Here is a 19976-nt window from a genome sequence, read left to right as displayed (position 1 = left end):
TACATAATCACACAGCTCTAACGGCTGGAAATACTCACCTAAAATGGTGGGGAAAAGAAACCAACCTGAAGGGGTTTTTTTTTGTGGGGTGTTTTTGTTGGTGGTGTCCTCACATTTTAAAAAATTCTGGCAATAGGCCAGGCACAGTGGCCCACACCTGTAATCCCAGCACTTTGAGAGGCCTAGGTGGGCAGATCATGAGGTCAGAAGATCGAGACCAGCCTGGCCTACATAGTGAAACCCCATCTCTACTAAAACTACAAAAAAAATTAACCGGGCGTGGTGGTAGGTGCCTATAATCCTAGCTACTCGGGAGGCTGAGGCAGGAGAATCGCTTGAACCTGGGAGGCAGAGGTTGCAGCAAGCCAAGATCGCGTCACTGCACACCAGCCCAGGCGACCATACAAAAAAAAATTTTTTTAATTCTGGCAATAGTCTGTTTTGTATAATTACTAGAGTGTTTCTTCAGTCTATGTTCTTGCATATTTTACAACTCCTGGAGATTCATTTACCTTAGGGTTAAGATCCTGTAGAATGTCACCTAGCAGATCATCCTTGGACAAGTCTACAGCTTTCTGCAAATGATAAAGAAATGTAGCATGAGAAAGCCTTGCACTTAAATTTTTCACCAAAACTACAAACATGTGTATAAAAGGAAGTGTCCTTGCCTCTTCATTCCTCACTCTGAGGGCTCATCTACATTCACAGATTTTAACAATCACCTGTGGATATATAATTTCTATATCTATAGCTCCCGTCCTCTGCGTTCATCCTTACTCCAGGATCTTCTTGCTACTCAATAAAATTAAACACACTCTCAATTCAGCTTTTCTGTTCAATTTTCTTTTCGATTCCCCAAGTTCCAATGAAGTACCTTAATTCACTTAGAAATCTACATCCAACTTAGTGAGTGAAACTGGAAAAATGTTACTCAAATATATACTGAGCACCTATCATCTGTATGATCAAATATTAAATTCACCTCACAAAGGAAAATACAAAATATAAGGAAACCATGAAACTCACATCTGCAGTTTTTTTTCCAGCACAAGCAATGAACATTGACTTAATATTGTTCGGTTTTGTCACTGCAGGCTTCTTTAAATTCCTCTTGTCTTTGTTGCGTGCTTTACCATCTTTTCCTGTTGGAATATAAATTATTTAGAAACATGCATCAGCAAAAATCAAAATGGAAATTTAAAAGCCTAGTAACTTAATCTCTGTATATGTGAACTGGGAAGAAAAGTGTTAAGAATTAAAAATACAAAACTATGAGATTTTATACAAGGTATGTAGGAAAAAATATTTTAAATGAGCTTAATTCAAGAAAACCTGGGCTAAATGTTATTACTGAAACTAATAAGATACCAGTTAAATATCAGGATGAGTTAAGTGTGACTGCTTAATTGCTATTGTTAATGTGAATAAAAAGCTTTTCAAAAATGAAAATTTTGGGTTTTTTTGTTTTCCCCACAGAAATAAAAAGATAAAGCTAATCTTGAACCAAGGAATTAGCCTAAAAGTCTTCATGATATCATCTCTTTAGATCTACACCGAATCTGATAGGAAAATTTAACTATGAAGAAATGGGATTACCAGTTATGATACGGTGGCATCCTAATTTCCATTTTATGAGGAATAGCAACCAGACACATAGTATATCCTATCAGCCCTAAACAGCGCTCCTGCCTGGGTGACAAAGCGAGACTCAGTCTCAAAAAAAAAAAAAAAAAAAAAGAAAAGAAATGCAAATGAAAACTAGACTGACACGCTACTTCTCACAAATCGGAGTGGCGAAAATTCAAAAGCTTGACAACACTCTATTAGTAAGGCTGTAGGGAAACAGACATTCATACATTGTTCATGGGAGTATAAAATGGGACAGCTCCTATGAAGAATTAGGCAGCAGCTGATAAAATTTTATGTGTAGCAGGCCAGGGGCAGTGGCTCACACCTGTAATCCCAACACTTTGGGAGGCCAAGGCAGATGGATCACCTGAGGATGGGAGTTTGAGACCAGCCTGGCCAACCTGGTAAAACCCCGTTTCTACTAAAAATACAAAAATTAGTTGGGCATGGTGGCAGGCATCTGTAATCCCAGCTACTCAGGAGGCTGAGGCAAGAGAATCACTTGAACCTGGGAGGCGGAGGTTGCAGTGATCTGAGATCACACCATTGTACTCCAGCCTGGGTGACAAGAGCATCTCAAAAAAATAAACATAAAAATTTTACGTGTAGCTATTCTTTGAGCCAGCCATCCACTTCTGGGAATTTTCCCTGAGGAAAACATCATATGCACAGTTATTGGATGTGGCATTATTTGTAATAGCAAACTACTCAAAATGATCAAAATGTTCCTCCAAGGAAACCATTTGAATAAACTATGGTACAATCCCTATCATGGAATACTAGGCACCTACATAGAAATAAGTAATTTTAAAAAGCTTTCTATGTTCTAATATGGAGTGATTTTCAAGACATCTTGCTACATGGAAAAAAAAGCCAAGTACAAAACTTCTACAATATTATCTTTTTTTTTTTTTTTTTTTTTTGAGACAGAGTCTTGCTCTGCCACCAGGCTGGTGCAGTGGCACAATCTCGGCTCAATGCAACCTCCGACTCCCTGGTTCACACCGTTCTCCTGCCTCAGCCTCACGAGTAGCTGAGATTACAGGCATGCGCCACCATGCCCAGCTAAGTTTTATATTTTTAGTAGAGACGGGGTTTTACCATGTTGGCCAGGATGGTCTCGATCTACTGACCTTGTGATCCTCCCACCTCGGCCTCCCAAAGTGCTGGGATTGTAGGCATGAGCAACCGCGCCTGGCCAATATTATCTTTTGTTTAAGAAAGAAAAGGGACTGGGCACCATGGCTCATGCCTGTAATCCCAACACTTTCTGCAGCCAAAGTGGGCAGACTGCTTGAGCCCAGGAGTTTGAGACCAGCCTGGGCAACGTGGCGAAACCCTGTCTCTACTAAAAATATAAAAAATTAGCTGAGCATGGTGAGATGTACCTGTATTCCTGGCTATTTGGAACACTGAGGTGGGAGGCTACCTTGAGCCCAGGAGGCAGAGGCTGCAGTGAGCTGAGATGGCACCACTGCACTCCAGCCTAGACAAGAGAGCAAGAACCTGTCTCAAAAAAAAAGAGAGAGAAAGAAAAGGAAATAAAAACACATATGCACAATTCCACTCCTGGGTTAGTACACTAAAAAATTGAAACCAGGCATTCAAACAAAAACTTGTACATAAATGTTCATAGTAGCACTATGTACAACAACCAAAAGGCAGAAACAATCCAAATGACCATCAACTAATAAACAAAATGTAGTACATCCACAAAGTAGATTATTCAACAATAAAAAGGAATGAAGTATTGATACATGCTATAACATGTGTGAAACTTGAAAATCTTATGCTAAGTCAAAGAAGTCAGATACAAAAGATCACATATTGCATGATTCATTTATATCAAATGTGAAATGTCAAAAATAGGCAAATTCATAAATATAGAAAGCAGATTAATGGTTGTCAGGCTCTGGGGGAAGAGAGATTGGAGAGTGACTGCTAATGGGTATGGGGCTTCCATTTGGGCTGATGAAAATGTTCTAGAACAAGATGATGGTGATGGTTGCAAACACTGTGAATATATTAAATGTCATTCGTGGTAAATTTTATGTTATGCACATTTTACCACAGTAAAAAAGAAAAAAGTATTTTCATGTGCCTAAGATTGTGAAAAGGTTTGTAGGATATTTGTGGCAAATGTGAGACAGGAGATCTGTATCACCTGCAGCACTTTGAAAGCAAAATATAATTAATAGTCAAAATGTTAAATTAATAAAAATCAGGTCTTAACAGTTTATGAAAAGAGGAGGTCAACAGGAGGTTGAATAGCAAGGAAGGCTTCATGAGAGGGATTTAATCTCACCAGTGTAGGTTAGTAGGATTCAGACAGAAGGATAAAAAGATGTATACAAGTAAACATTTGAGGTGAAATTCTTCCACAATTTAGTGTTTCTGTTTTATTGCATTTTCCTGCTGATTTTTCTTCATTGGGACTTGGCTGATATTTTTCTCTGTGTGTTTTTTTTTCCTTGTCACCCAGGCTGGAGTGCAGTGGTGTGATCTCGGCTCACTGCAACCTCCGCCTCCCATGTTCAAGAGATTCTCCTGCCTCAGCCTCTCGAGTAGCTGGGATTACAGATGCCCATGACCACACTCAACTAATTTTTGTATTTTTAGCAGAGACAGGGTTTCACCATGTTGGCCAGGCTGATCTTTAACTCCTGACTTCAGGTGATCCACCCACCTTGGCCTCCCAAAGTGCTGGGATTACAGGCGTGAGCTGCCACACCCAGCCATTTTTCTGTTTGAAAACAACATGCCAGGAATTAAATCCACACCATAGAGTTGACTTTTTATTTCTAAGAAAATTCAATAATTTCTTATAAGTCTTTAAAGTGCATTGCAGAAGTCCGTTTTCCTTCCTAAGATCTTGTGACCTTAATGGGCTCCAAGTGAGGGACACTGAATCAGTAGGGACTTGCGGGTGAATGGTGGTGGCAAAGCACAAAATAAAAATTTCTAAGACTACCTCTCTTCTGGATCAAACCATTCTCTTCACTAATGTATTACTGGGAAGAGAGAATTTTACGACTAGAGAAACACAGAGATGGCTCGTTTATTCAACAAAACTATATGCTTTCTTTGTGTCCACTACTGTGATTAGCACTGAGATTACCAGGACATGAGTCCTTTCTTTGAGAAGCTCACTATCCAGTCCAACCTCATAATTTGCAGCTGACAAAAACCCAAGTCCAGACAGGTAATGGGAGTAGTTCAAAATGACACAGACAATTAACAACAGAACCATAACTCAACACAGGCCTCCTCAGTTCAGGGAGATGAAAGTAGAACACGAGCTCATTCTCTTCTTCATGGACTCACACAAACTACAAATACACAATTAACCACAATGCTACCAAATGGTACCACATTATACAGGTTGGCAGAACCAGGAAGATCGTTCACAGATTCTAATTTAACTAACAAATGAATGAATGAATGAATAACATCCCACATAGAAAAAATACACATATGCTTATTTTGTAATAAGCCGGAAACTAATTTTAAAAAGGTTACTCATTTTGATTTTTAAATCATATAAATGTTTTGCAATATTCGGAAGTAAAATTAAAAGGATTTTTAAAAACTGAAATTTGAATACAAACAAAAAATGAACCTATATAGTAAATTAATACAACACACACTAAAAAATTACTTTACATAGCTTCTGAACACAATACTCTGACTATAGACCCTTAGGAAAAATACCAAGAACAAATAAAACTGTAGAGAAATCATAAACTTTACTTGAAAGATTGTTAATAGACATATTCATTTAGTGATTCTGATAATATTTTGTGTATATTTTAGAAGACAAAGGTTTTCATTGAGAGTGAAGGCAGATACAAATATAGAATTGGTAAGATAAAGAGCCCAGTGATGTTGGATTTGAACCAATCAAATATATCCGTATGAACTCATAACATATATATAACCTCCTTGTTCTGTTCACTGAAAGGGCCTAGAAGCCATTACACCCTACTAGCAATGAGCACATCCATCTCCCATATCTGGATACCATTCCCCACTAAAAGGAACCAGGACTCTTGGGAGAAATGGTTGGTTCCAGGTCTAGGAAAGGAAGAATACAAGCTAAACCTGGAACATCTTAACCTTTTGGCCCAGAAAGCAAGGAAGTGCTCAAAGACTGATGGGGCCATGTCAAAAGAACACAGAAGCTGGCTTAACGGGGCTCCCACCAGCCAAATCTGCGATAATTTGAACATAAAAAGGAAAAATGATAATAATGGTTAATGAATTATAACAGTAAATCTTTTTGAAATCCATGAGTCTGAAGCAATAACTTTTAAAAGAAGGGAAAAGATCGCCAATAGATGCTAAAAGCAGTGGGTAAAAATTCATGGGGAAATGAGATATACACATGGTCTCAAATTATCACCCTCTATTTTGCATTAACTACAAAAGGGAAAAAAGTAGCTTTATAAGCAAGAAATCTGACAAACATAATCTTAACCAAAAGATCAAACTTAGTATCAACAATAATGGTACAAGTGACAAACGTCCCTGTTATGATCAGTGGGAAGGACAGAACTTTATTTATATTGTAGGTGTTGACAAAACTTATTTTAAACATATAAATAGATATTTACAGCCTGGGCGAAGTGGCTCACGCCTGTAATCCCAGCACTTTGGGAAGCCAAGGCGGGTGGATCACAAGGTCAAGAGATCGAAACCATCCTGGCTAACACGGTGAAACCCTGTCTCTACTAAAAATACAAAAAATTCGCCGGGCGCAGTGGCACATGCCTGTAGTCCCAGCTACTCAGGAGGCTGAGGCAGGAGAATCGCTTAAACCCTGGAGGCAGAGGTTATAGTGAGTCAAGATTGTGCTACTGAACTCCAGCTTGGGCGACAGAGTGAGACTCTGTCTCAAAAAATAAGTAACTATTTATTGTTGCCAAAATATTTAACTCAAATCTAAGCACAACGAAGCAGTCAGGCAAAGCTCAGATTGTGGGATGTTCAACAAAACAACCAGCCTGATCCCTTTAAAAATCTATGTCATGAAACACAAAAAGAGACCGGGGGCGGAGGGAGGTGTTGCTGTTCTACACTAAAAAAGACTAAAGAGACTTCAAAACTAAAATCAATTCTGCATTTTTAAAAAATAGCTTTAAAAGACACTATTGGGCTAATTGGAGAACTTTTAATATAGACAATATATTAGAAAATACCATGATAATGTTATTATGGTTAAGTAGTCAAGTATCCTTATTCTTAGGAGGTCATTGCTAAAGTTCAAAAAGTTCACTGAGCAAAAAAGTCTCTGTGTATGTGGCTGGAAGGAGAGAGAAAACTAATGCTGCAAAATGTTATTCTGCAAATGAAGATCCAGACAGGCTTCGTGCACATAAATCTGTCTTACACTGCTACATATTCTTTGCATTTTTTCTTTATTTTTAAAATACCCTTTAAAAATGTAAAAACTATTCTTAGCTCGAGGGCCACACAAAAACAGGCATGATTTCCTTTTGGGGTAACAAAAATGTTCTAAAATTGATTGTGGTTATGGCTGTACAAACTGTGACTACATTAAAAGCCACTGAATTGCATATTTTACATGTGAATTATATCTCGACAAAACGTTTTTTTAAAAAACTGGTTGTGAGTGGGCCATAGTTTGCTAACCCCCAATCTACCACTTGGTAGTAGAAGACTAATTAACAAACTAAACAAAAAAAAATACTGAAGATAATTTTCCATTCTCATTTTACAGGAACTAAATCAGCCTTGTTTACTCAAGAAAAAAAAATTGCCAATGATTGTACAGCTAAGACAATCTGACACATTCATCCATAGTATTTTAAATTTCAATTATACAAAGCAAGTTGATTACTCCAGTTCTAAACCTTGTTACTGTGCTATACAATTATCAAAGAGCTAAAATTCTAAGTACATCACTTCAGTAGGAATTAAAAGAGATCACTGTTGCAGCCCTCAAAATCAGCAAGTTTTAAATGACCACAGGACTGAAAACTTCAAAATAAGTGAAGACCAAACTCCTTGAATAATAGAGACATAAAACTTCATTTCCTGGTGTTGTTTCTGCTTTTTATGTTTAATTTTCCACATAACTATGCTTCTCTCCATATTAGGACATATTCTGTACCTAAAAATAACGGTAGTAGGTCCTTCTCTCAAAGGGAAACTATCAGGGAACTAAGTCATCTCCAATCTTAAAGATTTATTTAAATCTCAAAACAACACCATGGAAAACAAAAGGTAGATACCTTTCTCATTAGCATCAAGGGCATCATCTTCAAGGTCATCATCAAAAATCTCTCGGCCATCTTCCACATAGCCAATACCATCTGCAGGGACAAAATTTAATACTGGGATCAAATTTCTAAAAGTGGCCAATAATATTTTAGCCATGACCAAAAAAACCTTTTATACCTGCTCATATGTTTTCATGGCCTGTACTATTTTTAAGTGTAGCAGAATTCTGTTCACACAGGTGTCAGACAATGCACAGCATCCACACAGCAGGTATGGAGTCAAAAACCAAAGGATATATATTATACCTAGCAGGGTGAACTCAGGAAACGATTTGGCCCATAGATCAAAGTCTGCCACAATAGGATGCTTTACAGCAATTTTACTCTACCAGAAGAATAAAAAGTAAAAGAATCAAGATTACCACTAGCCCAGAGACATCCCAGTCTACAAGGGAAAACTGGCCATATAGCTGAATTCAATTACAGAAGTATAAACATAAATAGTCACAGGCACAATCTATATGCTCCCTGTGGTCAGAATTCACATGGCCAAGAAGTCAGACCCTACAAGTGAGAACCACTGAGCTCTCAGAAGGGGCACAGGAACATTAGGACCAGCCTTTGTACGGTGCTTTCTACTGACCAAGTTCATTTTCATACCTAGAACCTCATACACTCTTCACAGCAGCTCTGGGAGAAGGTAGTTTTCTTATCCCCGTATTACAGATGAAGAATCTGAGGTGCAGAGATCAAGTGACTTGTCCAAGGTCGTACATAGGATTAGAAAGCAGGAAAGATGGATCCTGAACTGGCATTCCTTAATTCCAAGTGTGGTGCATTGGCCCCACAGACAAGGAGCTCCTCACAATTCTACACAGCCATTACCTGGAGGATTCATACTATATCCTGAGGTATTCATACTATATCCTTGAGGATATCCTAAATATCCCCAAAAAAACATCCTACTGTTCTGCTTCTTCATCCTCAAATAATTAAAGGAAAATCCAAACCAAAGATCCTAACAGTGTTTTACATTTGCCCAGGCAAAGCAGCAACTCCACCACATGAGAATCTACAAGAAGCGCCTAACACAATGCCTGGGAAGCAACATCCCCCCGCCTACCGTCGTCCACAATCCAGTCATCATCCTGGCGTGCCTGAACCAGCTTCGAATACTGTTCTTCATCAACTTCTTCATAAACACTTGTAAAGTCCTCAACCTGCCATTATACAAGTTTCAGGGAAAAAAAAAAAAAAAAAGCTTCAAATGGAGTGAAAGTGTTAAACAATTCTGATGAAAAAATTGTCAAATTGAAACTGGAATGGCAGCCTGAAGGAGTAGCTGCAACCAAATCTTGAGTTCTGACATTCAACACCACTACAGGGTTTTCCTTAAATAGACATCAATTAACTTAGTATTCCTTTTAGGTGGGTGTTAACATAAGATATTAAATGATTCCATTAGCATAATACACTTGTCACACCATCAATTACTCATCTATTTCATAAAAAACAAACTGAATTATAGCCAATTCTTCATTAGCTGCTTTGGGGATTATTCACTTGTAATTTCTAGACTGGTTTCTCCTATACTTAGCAAACCTGTAAGGCATGCCACTTCCCTCTCCACTAGCTGATGTATGCTCTGCGAAGTGATGATAATTTTCACGCCTGTTCAACCAACCAAATATAATTCAAAAGGAAAATCTCCCTCATCCAAACCCCTCCAAAAGTTAGCAAAACAAACATATTGTATATTTTACAGGCAAACTAGAAATGGTTTTTGAGTCACCCTGTTTCTATTACCACTGATCCCCCACCATTCTCAGGTCTTGAAACTGCACAGGGACTTAAATGGTGAGCTATTTGAAAGGCAAGCCCAGAGAGTGGCAAGTCCTCTGATCATACTGGCTGCCTGACTGCCAGAAGGTCACAACACCATGAGCTATTGGTATCAGTAAAGCAGACCATCTATGAACAGCTAAAGCAACAAATGAAAGATACACGCCACTGCTGCAGCTGCCCATGGGGACCAGCCAGTGACTTTCTAGATGAAGCTCTGGTGGGCTGGTTTGCAAGGTCTCATAGATACTTATTTAAAAATACCCCAGGTTGGCCGGGCGCGGTGGCTCACGCCTGTAATCCCAGTACTTTGGGAGGCCAAGGCGGGTGGATCACGAGGTCAAGAGATCAAGACCATCCTGGTCAACATGGTGAAACCCCGTCTCTACTAAAAATACAAAAAATCAGCTGGGCATGGTGGCACTTGCCTGTAATCCCAGCTACTCAGGAGGCTGAGGCAGGAGAATTGCCTGAACCCAGGACGCGGAGGTTGCAGTGAGCCGAGATTGCGCCATTGTACTCCAGCCTGGGTAACAAGAGTGAAACTCCGTCTCAGGAAAAAAAAAAAAAAAAAAAATACCCCAGGCTGGACTCGGTGGCTCACGCCTGTAATCCCAGCATTTTAGGAGGCCGAGGCAGGTGGATCACCTGAGGTCGGGATTTCGTGGCCAGCCTCAAAAGCATGGTGAAACCCCATCTCTACTAAAAATACAAAAATTAGCCAGGCATGGTGGTGCATGCCTGTAGTCCCAGCTACCTACTCGGGAGGCTGAGACAGGAGAATCACTTGAACCCAGGAGGCGGAGGTTGCAGTGAGCCGAGACTGCACCACTGCACTCCAGCCTAAGTAACAGAGACTCAGTCTCAAAAAAAAAAAAAAAAAAAAAAAACCCATTCTTGGCCAGGCACAGTGGTTCGCACCTGTAATTTTATTAAAAAATTACCCCAGGCTGGGCACGGTGGCTCATGCCTGCAATCCCAACACTTTGGGAGGCTAAGGCGAGTCGATCACCTGAGGTCAGGAGTTTGAGACCAGTCTGGCCAACGTGGTGAAAACCGTCTCTACTAAAAATACAAAAATTAGCTGGGCCTGGTGGTGGGTGCCTCTAATCCCAGCTACTTGCGAGGCTGAGGCAGGAGAATCACTTGAACTGGGGAGGAGGAGGTTTCAGTAAACCATGATCGAGCCACTGCACTCCAGCCTGGGCAAGGGAATGAAATTTAAAAAAAACTTCTCCCATTCTTTCAAAAGTTCTACCTCGGCTGGGAGCAGTGATTCATACCTGTAATCCCAGCACTTTTGGGAGGCCAAGTGAAACTCCGTCTCTACTAAAAATACAAAAATTAGCCAGGCATGGTGGCAGGCACCCGTAATCCCAGCCCTAGCTACTTGGAAGGCTGTAGTAGCAGGAGAATCACTTGAATCTGGAAAGCAGAGGTTGCAGTGAGCCAAGATTGTGCCATTGCACTCCAGCCTGGGCGACAGAGCAAGACTCTGTCTCAAAAAAAAAAAAAAAATGCTTTATTACTGTTTTACTGTAATCCTTTTAGCAACCTTTTATGATCTGGTTGCCTCACTTAACTTGAACAAATGGTGACAAATAGCAAATCCTCTTACTTGGTTAACTGTTAAACATACATAGTTTGAAGCCAGCCTGCCTGGGATCAAAAAAGTATCTGCCACTGTGGCCTCATTAAACTTTCTGTGCCTCAGATAACTCACCTTCAAAATGTTGTTAATCATAGTATCTAATTTCATTTGGTTACTGAAAAGATTAAATGAATAAACACAGGCCGGGCACCATGGCTCACACCTGTAATCCTAGCAATTTGGGAGGCGAGGCAGGCGGACTGCCTGAGCTCAGGAGTTCAAAACCAGCCTGGGCAACACAGCAAAACCCTATGTCTACTAAAAATACAAAAAAAAAAAAAAAAAAAAAATTAGCCAGACATGGTGGGACGTGCCTGTAGTCCCAGCTACTCAGGAGTCTGAGGTAGGAGAATTGATTGAACCTGGGAGGCAGAGGTTGCAGTGAGCAGAGATCGCACCACTGCCCTTCAGCCTGGGCGACAGAGCAAGACTCCATCTCCAAAAAGAGTGAATAAACATATTGGTAAATGCACTTAGAATAATATGTTAGTTCAAAAAGTGTATCAATTATGGTTGTTATTTTCTAGTATTGGTTAATCATTTTCTAGCCATAAGGCAGTTAAGATACTCAGGGAACCCTAAAGGTGATGCTAGACAGTATTATGCAGATGGTGGTCACTCTGTTTTTTACCTGCAAGCCATAAACAGTGGGTAGAGGAAAATCAAAAGAGCATCACATTCAATCTTACAAGCAGGACATGGCAGAAGTTAAGGTCCAAGTTTCCACTGCCACTACCCTTGCAAATGAGATAAGGAAAAGCAGTTCTCTCCAAGTACTGCTTAGCTAGACTGCTCAATACCTTAAGAGTAAGTAAACGCACCTCTAAATGACCCCAACAAACCTATGGGACTTACCATAGATACTGCTTGCTCAATAAGGAAAAATACAGATATGGCTATGTACTTTCATTTTGGAATTTTAAAATCATCTGTAAAATATCTTATAGGAATTCTACCTCATACCCATGTTTGTTCAATTCCTGATACAAGTTTAAAATATATGAGTATTTCTAATCCAGGGCAAAGGTGACATAAGACTACCTGCAGGCTATGAATTAGATGAAGCACAGGAGGAATAAAGAGGAAAAATGGTTGCTTACTTCATATTTATACTTCTCACCAGCTTTAGCCTTTTTCAGTTTTTCTAGAGCTTCTTGGCACCCCTTCTTTGATTTTTTTTCTCGCCGGGCTCGAGAAGCTACAAAACTCCCTGAATCTGACACAGCTGAAAAAAAAAATTTACAAGAGATGTTACAAAATTGTCAGCCATCTCCCTCAAACACAAAGGAAAAGTTTCTAGCCAACAATAACATTCAATTTTAATATTATACCAGTAATTTTTATAATGTAAATAATTCACAAAGCTCATGGCCAAATATACAGATCCAAATATACATGACTCTCCAGAAAGTTCCTGTTAAAACAATTAAAGCCACTGTTATTTTTTTCTCCAAAAAGAGGAAAATTCCCAATTCAACTGATACCCTGCGGAGACACTAAACAAGGGAGATCAGTGGTTAGCTAATTTATCACCTTTCCATTAGAAATGACCAGCCAGGAGCCGGGCGCGGTTGCTCACACCTGTAATCCCAGCACTTTGGGAGGCCGAGGCGAGTGGATCACGAGGTCAGGAGATTGAGACCATCCTGGTCAACATGGTGAAACCCCATCTCTACTAAAAATACAAAACATTAGCTGGGCATGGTGGCGTGTGCCTGTAATCCCAGCTACTCAGGAGGCTGAGGCAGGAGAATTGCCTGAACCCAGGAGGCGGAGATTGCAGAGAGCCGAGATTGCGCCATTGCACTCCAGCCTGGGTAACAAGGGTGAAACTCCGTCTCAAAAAAAAAAAAAAAAAAAAAAAAATGAAATGACCAGCCAGAAATAATCCAGTGGGTTATAAAAGAACTATTAATCTTGTATTCTATTAATCAACATCTAAAAGGCTTCAAGGAGCATGTACTCTTTGCAAAGTACTAGGCACTATGAGACACAAAGACAGGCCAGGCACGGTGGCTCACACCTGTGATCCCAGCACTTTGGGAGGCTGAGGCGGGCAGATCACCTGAGGTCAGGAGTTCAAGATCAGCCTGGCCAACCAGATATGGTGGTACGTGCCTGTAACCCCAGCTACTTGGGAGGCTGACGCAGGAGGAACACTTGAACCTGGGAGGTGGAGGTTGCAGTGATCCAAGATCATGCCATTGCACTCCAGCCTGGGCAAAAAGAGCGAAACTCCATCTCAAAAAATAATTAAATAACCAAGATAAAAAAGACATGGTCTCTGTACTCAAAGAACTTACTAACATGGGAGACAAGTAGCAACTAGCTCTAAACAATATTCAGAGGTAATACACACCTTAAAAGAGGTACAGACAAAGTACCCAGAAATTCAAAGAAGGAATGCATTGAGGACTGGAGAAATTTAACAAAGATGACTCTGAGGAGATTCTCGATATGTCACTTATTTCAAGGCCTCAACTGGTTATGACACAGGACGTTAGTAAAACAACTACAGAGACTAAAATTGTTTGTCAAAAATTACTGAAATATCGGAGGACTTCAGTGTTTATTCATTCAACTTTTGACTTATTCATGCTCTGGTCATCATAAACTGACCTTTCCACACACATACTAAAAATATTTCGGCCGGGCACAGCGGCTCATGCCTGTAATCCCAGCACTTTGGGAGGCCGAGACAGGTGGATCAGCTGAGGTGAGGAGTTTGAGACCAGCCTGACCAACATGTTGAAACCCCATCTCTACTAAAAATACACAAATTAGCTGAGCATGGTGGCAGGCACCTACAATCCCAGCTACTCCGTAGGATGAGGCAGGAGAATCCCTTGAACCCAGGAGGCAGAGGTCACAGTGAGCCGAGAGTGTGCCACTGCACTCCAGCCTGGGTGACAGAGCAAGACTCTCAGAAAAAAAAAAAAAAAAATTCATCCACAGAATTAAAGACTTTCATATACCCACTGATGAATGACTAAGTCAAGCATAACAGCGCTGCCTGTCAGCCATGAGTTTAGGCTCAGCATGATTGCCATCTATGTCTGTGAAATTCAGTATTTTATTGTGTTTGGTGCTAATTAATTTATAAAAAGGAGCAGGCACAGAAAAGGAGACGTATGGATAAGAGGCAGCCTAAAATTCCAACCCCCTAGAATGTTCATAACAACATCAAGCTGCTTGACTAAGTGTTTGACTGAAATAGAAGATACAATTTAAAGAACATGTACCAAGTGCTGGCAATAAACTGCTGGAGACTATAGCTTAAAGGTGAAGCATAATTAGAGATCTTATTTTTTTCTAGCTTTCTAGAAATGGAATCTCTATAACATCTCACTCTATTGTTTGACTTTCACATTTGACTTTTAAATCCATTTTCAGAAAGACATTAAGGAATAAAGGTACTTAATGATGACAGCCACAAAAACTTAGATGTCACTCAAATGATTTCAAAAATCGTGAACAGGCCTACATGAAAAGGCTTCGAAGATTACTCAACGTGACCCCTGAAAGTGAAAAGCTAACCTCAAGTGTATTCCCTTCAAGACTCCCTTGACACCTGACATCTACAGGTCTTCAAATGGACTTACTCCACAGGCAACAACATTCCACTACACAGGGTTTAGGGTACAATTACAAATAAGACAGAGCTGCCTGTCCACAAGGGGCTCCCAGTCAAGTAAAGCAAAGTGCCTGAAATTGCCATCACAATATAACCATGGTGCCATAGAAAAGGTAAGAACTCAGTACTGAAGAAATGTACAGAGGAGAGCTGTTAATTTTGCCTGAGAAATCAAGGAAGGCTTCACAGGAGAGGTTTCCAATACAGGCCTAGAAAAAGGAGTAGAATTTCACAATCAGAGAACAAGGTAAAAAGTGACACAGACAAAAGAAGAAGCATGAGCCAGATTACAAGGGATGAAAATACACGGTGTATTCAGAAACTGAGAGACGTCAGCATGCAAGGCAAACTCAACAATAGAGTGTAGAATGAATACCAGCACCAGATTAGGGAGCAGCAGCACATTCCAGCTCTGCCATTTACTAGGTGACATGAGAACACCGGTTAACTAGTTTAAGCAGCAGACAGCTGTCTTGTTTTAAGCTGCCCAGCATCTGAAACTGTCTGTGAAATCCGGCCCCCATCCCTTATAAGTCTTGATGGGACGCAGAGGCTATGTCCCATTACAGAAGCTGAAAAGGCTGATTCTCTTTCCTAGACACCCTTGCAGCCTAGGGCCTGGGCATATAAAATACGCTCTACCAATTAGGAACACCTGCTCAGACATTAAATCAGAAGCTAGTGTCACAAGGAAGGGGGCATGAGTTTTAAAAGAGCCTACAAGTAGCAACAGCTGCAGGAGGATTAAGAAACTGGTAACAGTGCCAGCAATGTCCTAAGGTATAAGCTATAGCATCAAGTACTTGGTCGTGGTTGGCAATGACCTTCTCACTGGCCCATTTTTGTGGCACAATTTCATTCACTGTTCCTGCCTAAGCAGCTCCCAGACTGGCTTCCTAGTCCTCCTGAAGTTTCTGTGAACACAATATTCTTCTAATAAATTCTAACCAATCTGCTAGAGTTGGTTCCTGCAGCTTACAACTAAGGACTTTGACTGATGCAGAACCTTGGAGTCCACATCTGTGAAATGGGGATAATCGTGTCTGCTTCAAAAGCTGTTAAGGATTACATGAGGATGCCTATCTTACTTTGCACTTAGCAATATAGGAGCAGCACATGTAATGTTTCTGTGTGAAGTCAAACACACATATACATACCCCACACACACCACACCTAAGAGTACCAAGGTCTAGATACAGAGGCCAAAAACAAAGCAAAGCCATTTTCTGCATATGATTATATGTTTACCATCTCTACTCCATGAAGACAAACCATCGTAATGCCAGAGCCTGGCAGAATGCTTGTACCTAGTAGGTAAATAATAAAAATTTGCTGAATGAATCAATGAATAAACTACTGTACCTGCTTTTTTGATCATTAAACTTGCCCTGGCCAGGCACGGTGGCTCACGCCTTTAATCCCAGCGCTTTAGGAGGCCAAGATAGGTGGATCACCTGAGGACAGGAGTTCAAGGCCAGCCTGGCCAAAATGATGAAACCCCATCTCTATTAAAAATATGAAAAATTAGCCGGTTGGGGTCGGCAGGCACCTGTAGTCCCAGCTACTTGGGAGGCTGAGGCAGGAGAATCTCTTGAACCTGGAGGCAGAGGTTGCAGTGAGCTGAAATCGCATCATTGCACTCCAGCCTGGGCAACAAGAGGGAAACTTCATCTCAAAACAACAACAACAAAAAAAAAAAAAAAAAAGAAATTTTCCGCGATCTTTTTTCATGTATAATAACCACTAGCTATTGACCTTTCAACTTTTCATTGCTATTGTCAAGGTGCTTCTAAGTATCTTCTAAGTATCTAAGTATCTGCTAAGTATCTAAGTATCTTCTAATACTGAAGAAAAAACAGCCTACATTTTCTTTTTGCTAACTTGCCTAAGTGAAGCATTCTCCAATGAGAATAAGCATGAAAAAAAAATCCATTTACAAAGGTTTAAATATTTGTTCCAAAATTACCATCTGGAGTACCTCCATCCTCCCCAAACGCAGACAGACACTAGCTTACAGCAGTCTTTGAGGTAACAATCTTTCAGTCTCCCCTAAAGGAAAAATTCCAGTCACAAGTCCCCAGCAACTACTTAATCAACACCATAACTTAAGAGGAGTCTCAAGATTGCACAGCATCCTCCAGAGTGATTTCTTGATGTTCACAGATGACATACAGTTTTTAGGGTGAAGAAAGGGCTCGGGGCAAATCACTGATAGAGGACTGCAAAGACTGTTTGCATACTCACACCCTACATCCTCTCTGTAATCCAGGCAGGTCGACTCTCAAATAGTCTTAAAAATTGAACGGCTAGAACCAATTGAAATCTGTGATTCACAACTAGGTGAATGCAAAGGAAGCTGATTAGGAAGCGAGTTCTCATTAATGGTGATGTATCTTAATGACAGGAGAGGTGATGCTTGAGCTAACAAAGTGAAGCATCTGATTTTAAGTTAGAAGTTCACTGAAGTTAAGTCACACTTTAGTTGAACACTGTTCAAAAATCAGAAATCAGGCAAATCTATTTGCATTTTTGTATTCTATTTTTGGAAATAAAAGATACCCCTGACAAATGGAGTGATGTACAGGGCATCCGAAATGCCCTGAACTGATGCTATTTTTTTTTTTAACTTCACCAGGAATTACTAGATTGTGAACAGTATTTCTACGCAGCACTTACTTTCCAGAGAAGAATTTGAAACAAAAATTGTTAATGCATAAAGTAGAAACCCATTACCTAAAAATACAAAACGTGTTTTTACCCGATGACAGCACTTAGAGCTTTCTTTCCTGCTTAGTTACAATGTATAAAATATTCCTGGAAGTTGCTACAAAAGGGTGCACAGATCCGTTCTGTTCAAGCCCTCAAGTGGATACTTAAGGTGATCGCAGTGAAATACTTTCGGCCAAGACAGTGCCCCACGGGGCCAATCTCAATAAAGTTATACCCAGCACGAGGGTGCAACTCACCAAAATAGAAACGCAATAGACTGTGGAGACTCTCAGTAGCAGAGATGAGACAGCCTCCCAAACAAATCCGTCCAAGCTAGGGTCTGCCAAGAGCAAACCGCGCCTAAAGGAAGCCTGGTCCGACGCTAGAAGGGCCCCCGCCCGGGATGACCAAGGTCTGCGCCCAAACAGACCCGGCGTGCGCCTCCCTCACAAAAAATGCAGAGTCCCTCAGAACCCCCACCACCGGCAATCACGCCACGGTCCCAACCCGGTGCCCCGCGCGCGGAGTTGTCCCTCACCACTCGCCCCTATCTTACAGTCGTCGCCGTGCACGGGCGCCATGGTCCCAAATGTCCCGATTCCGCGCCAACCAGCCCGAAACTGGCGCGGGGACCCAGACCGGCGCCAGCGTGAAAGCCAATCAGCGGCTCAGGAGGCTGCGGACTTCCGCCCGGAAGGCTACTGACGTGCCGCACGCCACCGCGCCCCGCCCCTGGCCTTCCCGCGGGCGCGCGTTTGGCGCCCTGTGATGACCCCATGGGGAAAAGCTAGAGCTAAGGGGAAGCCAGAGGAGAGCAGGAGAAAGAAGCGGTCGGGCGCAAGAAAGGCACCGCCTGAAGACTGCGCAAGCGCACGCATGCTGATGGGAAAAGATTTGGGCGCGTGGGAGAAAAGACGCTCTGGTTCTCAGAGCCGATTTTCCCGGAAAAGAGGTGCGGGCGGGCAGGTGAGTGGGCGTGGCTGGATCATTTTCCCTAGAGCCTGGGAAAGCGACTGCCTCCTGCTGCGCGCTCTAAGTTTTGCCTGATAGTTTGTTTCTCAACAGTGTGAATACAGTAGCTGTGTGATTAACAACTTAAAGATATATGCACCATCTTAACCAAATAACCAAAAGTAGCGTTACCGATAAATGGTAAGCTGACCTCATATGCCTCCTGATGAAAAAGGAGCAACTTCGCCTATGTGGTCTTCTTGCAAAAAATGTCTAACCTGGCGAGACTCAGCCCAAAAAAAAAAAATGTCTAACCTGAATCTAACCACGAAGAAACAATCAGATGTATTCAAAATGTAGGACAATCTAGGCCAGGCGCGGTGGCTTACGCCTGTAACTCCAGCACTTTGGGAGACCGAGGTGGGTGGATCACCTGAGGTCTGGAGTTCGAGACCAGCTTGACCAACATGGTGAAACCCCATCCCTACTAAAATACAAATATTAGCCAGGCATGGTGGCGAGTGCCTGTAATCTCAGCTACTCGGGAGGCTAAGGCAGGAGAATCTCTTGAATCCGGAAGGCAGTGGTTGCGGTGAGCCGAGATCGCACCATTGCACTCCAGCCTGGGTAACAAGAGTGAAACTCCATCTCAAAAAAAAAAAAAAAAAAAAGTAGGACAATCTACAAAACACCTGGCCTGAACTCCTACAAAATTTCAACGTTATGAAAAACAAAAAGGGCATTCAATTTTTGTGTATGGTACAATGGCTGTAATGTATACATCTCATTTTATCTCTTTCCAAAGAGGTATAACACTTTTATTCAATAATGCCTGCTACACATTTGTATTTTTTCCTAAATTATTGCCCACATGCTTATTGATCCCTTCTTCATGTGACAACAATTTCGTAATATTTTCTCCAAAGAGGATGTAAAGATAACTCAGTCTGTCCTCCAGCATGGTTGATCAATACTTGTTTCTTAATTTCTAATTGTTTAGAAAATGTCTTTCAGCTTCATAATCATTTAATATCATGTTGTGTATCCATATGTTGTGATACCTAACATGTAGTAATTCACATGTAGACATAACTTCCTAAAGTACTACAACAGATTTATGCCTCCACTTCCCTTTTAAAAACTGGTGGAACTTTTATAGCTTTATTATCAAGTTTATTCTAAACAGGAGAGAACCATGTTGGCTAGGCATCAGTAAGAACCAAATCCTTACCTTAACAATTTCATGGCTGATCACTTCCCACACGTCCACTTATAACTCTAGGCATTTCAAACTTCTTTTCTCTTTCACTACTGCTAT

The 19976-nt window shown here is 41.0% G+C and overlaps 1 protein-coding gene across 6 annotated transcripts in view; it reads right to left on the bottom strand.

The window, feature by feature from the left end:
- Positions 1 to 18426, bottom strand: part of POLA1 (DNA polymerase alpha 1, catalytic subunit) — a 301162-nt gene extending 282736 nt beyond the window's left edge. Inside the window, exons 1-6 of one of the 6 annotated variants that reach the window (XM_032286164.1) lie at positions 18246 to 18426; positions 12465 to 12589; positions 8995 to 9091; positions 7884 to 7964; positions 1027 to 1142; positions 513 to 575 (exon numbers count right to left, since the gene is read on the bottom strand). In XM_032286164.1, coding sequence (XP_032142055.1) covers positions 513 to 575; positions 1027 to 1142; positions 7884 to 7964; positions 8995 to 9091; positions 12465 to 12589; positions 18246 to 18288 — 525 coding nt within the window. In that variant the 5' untranslated portion in view covers positions 18289 to 18426. Of the gene's footprint in view, positions 1 to 512; positions 576 to 1026; positions 1143 to 7883; positions 7965 to 8994; positions 9092 to 12464; positions 12590 to 17964; positions 18216 to 18245 lie in introns of those variants that run through there. The other 5 variants (XM_032286162.1, XM_032286163.1, XM_032286160.1 and 2 more) reach the window with 5 other exon arrangements.
- Positions 18427 to 19976: the final 1550 nt, after the last annotated feature.

Source organism: Sapajus apella, unplaced genomic scaffold (assembly GCF_009761245.1).
Source record: "Sapajus apella isolate SASKATOON/1434 unplaced genomic scaffold, GSC_monkey_1.0 scaffold17, whole genome shotgun sequence".
NCBI classification, from domain to species: Eukaryota; Metazoa; Chordata; class Mammalia; order Primates; family Cebidae; genus Sapajus; species Sapajus apella.
Note: the sequence above shows the minus strand (reverse complement) of the source record. Positions and strands in the feature narration are given on the sequence as shown.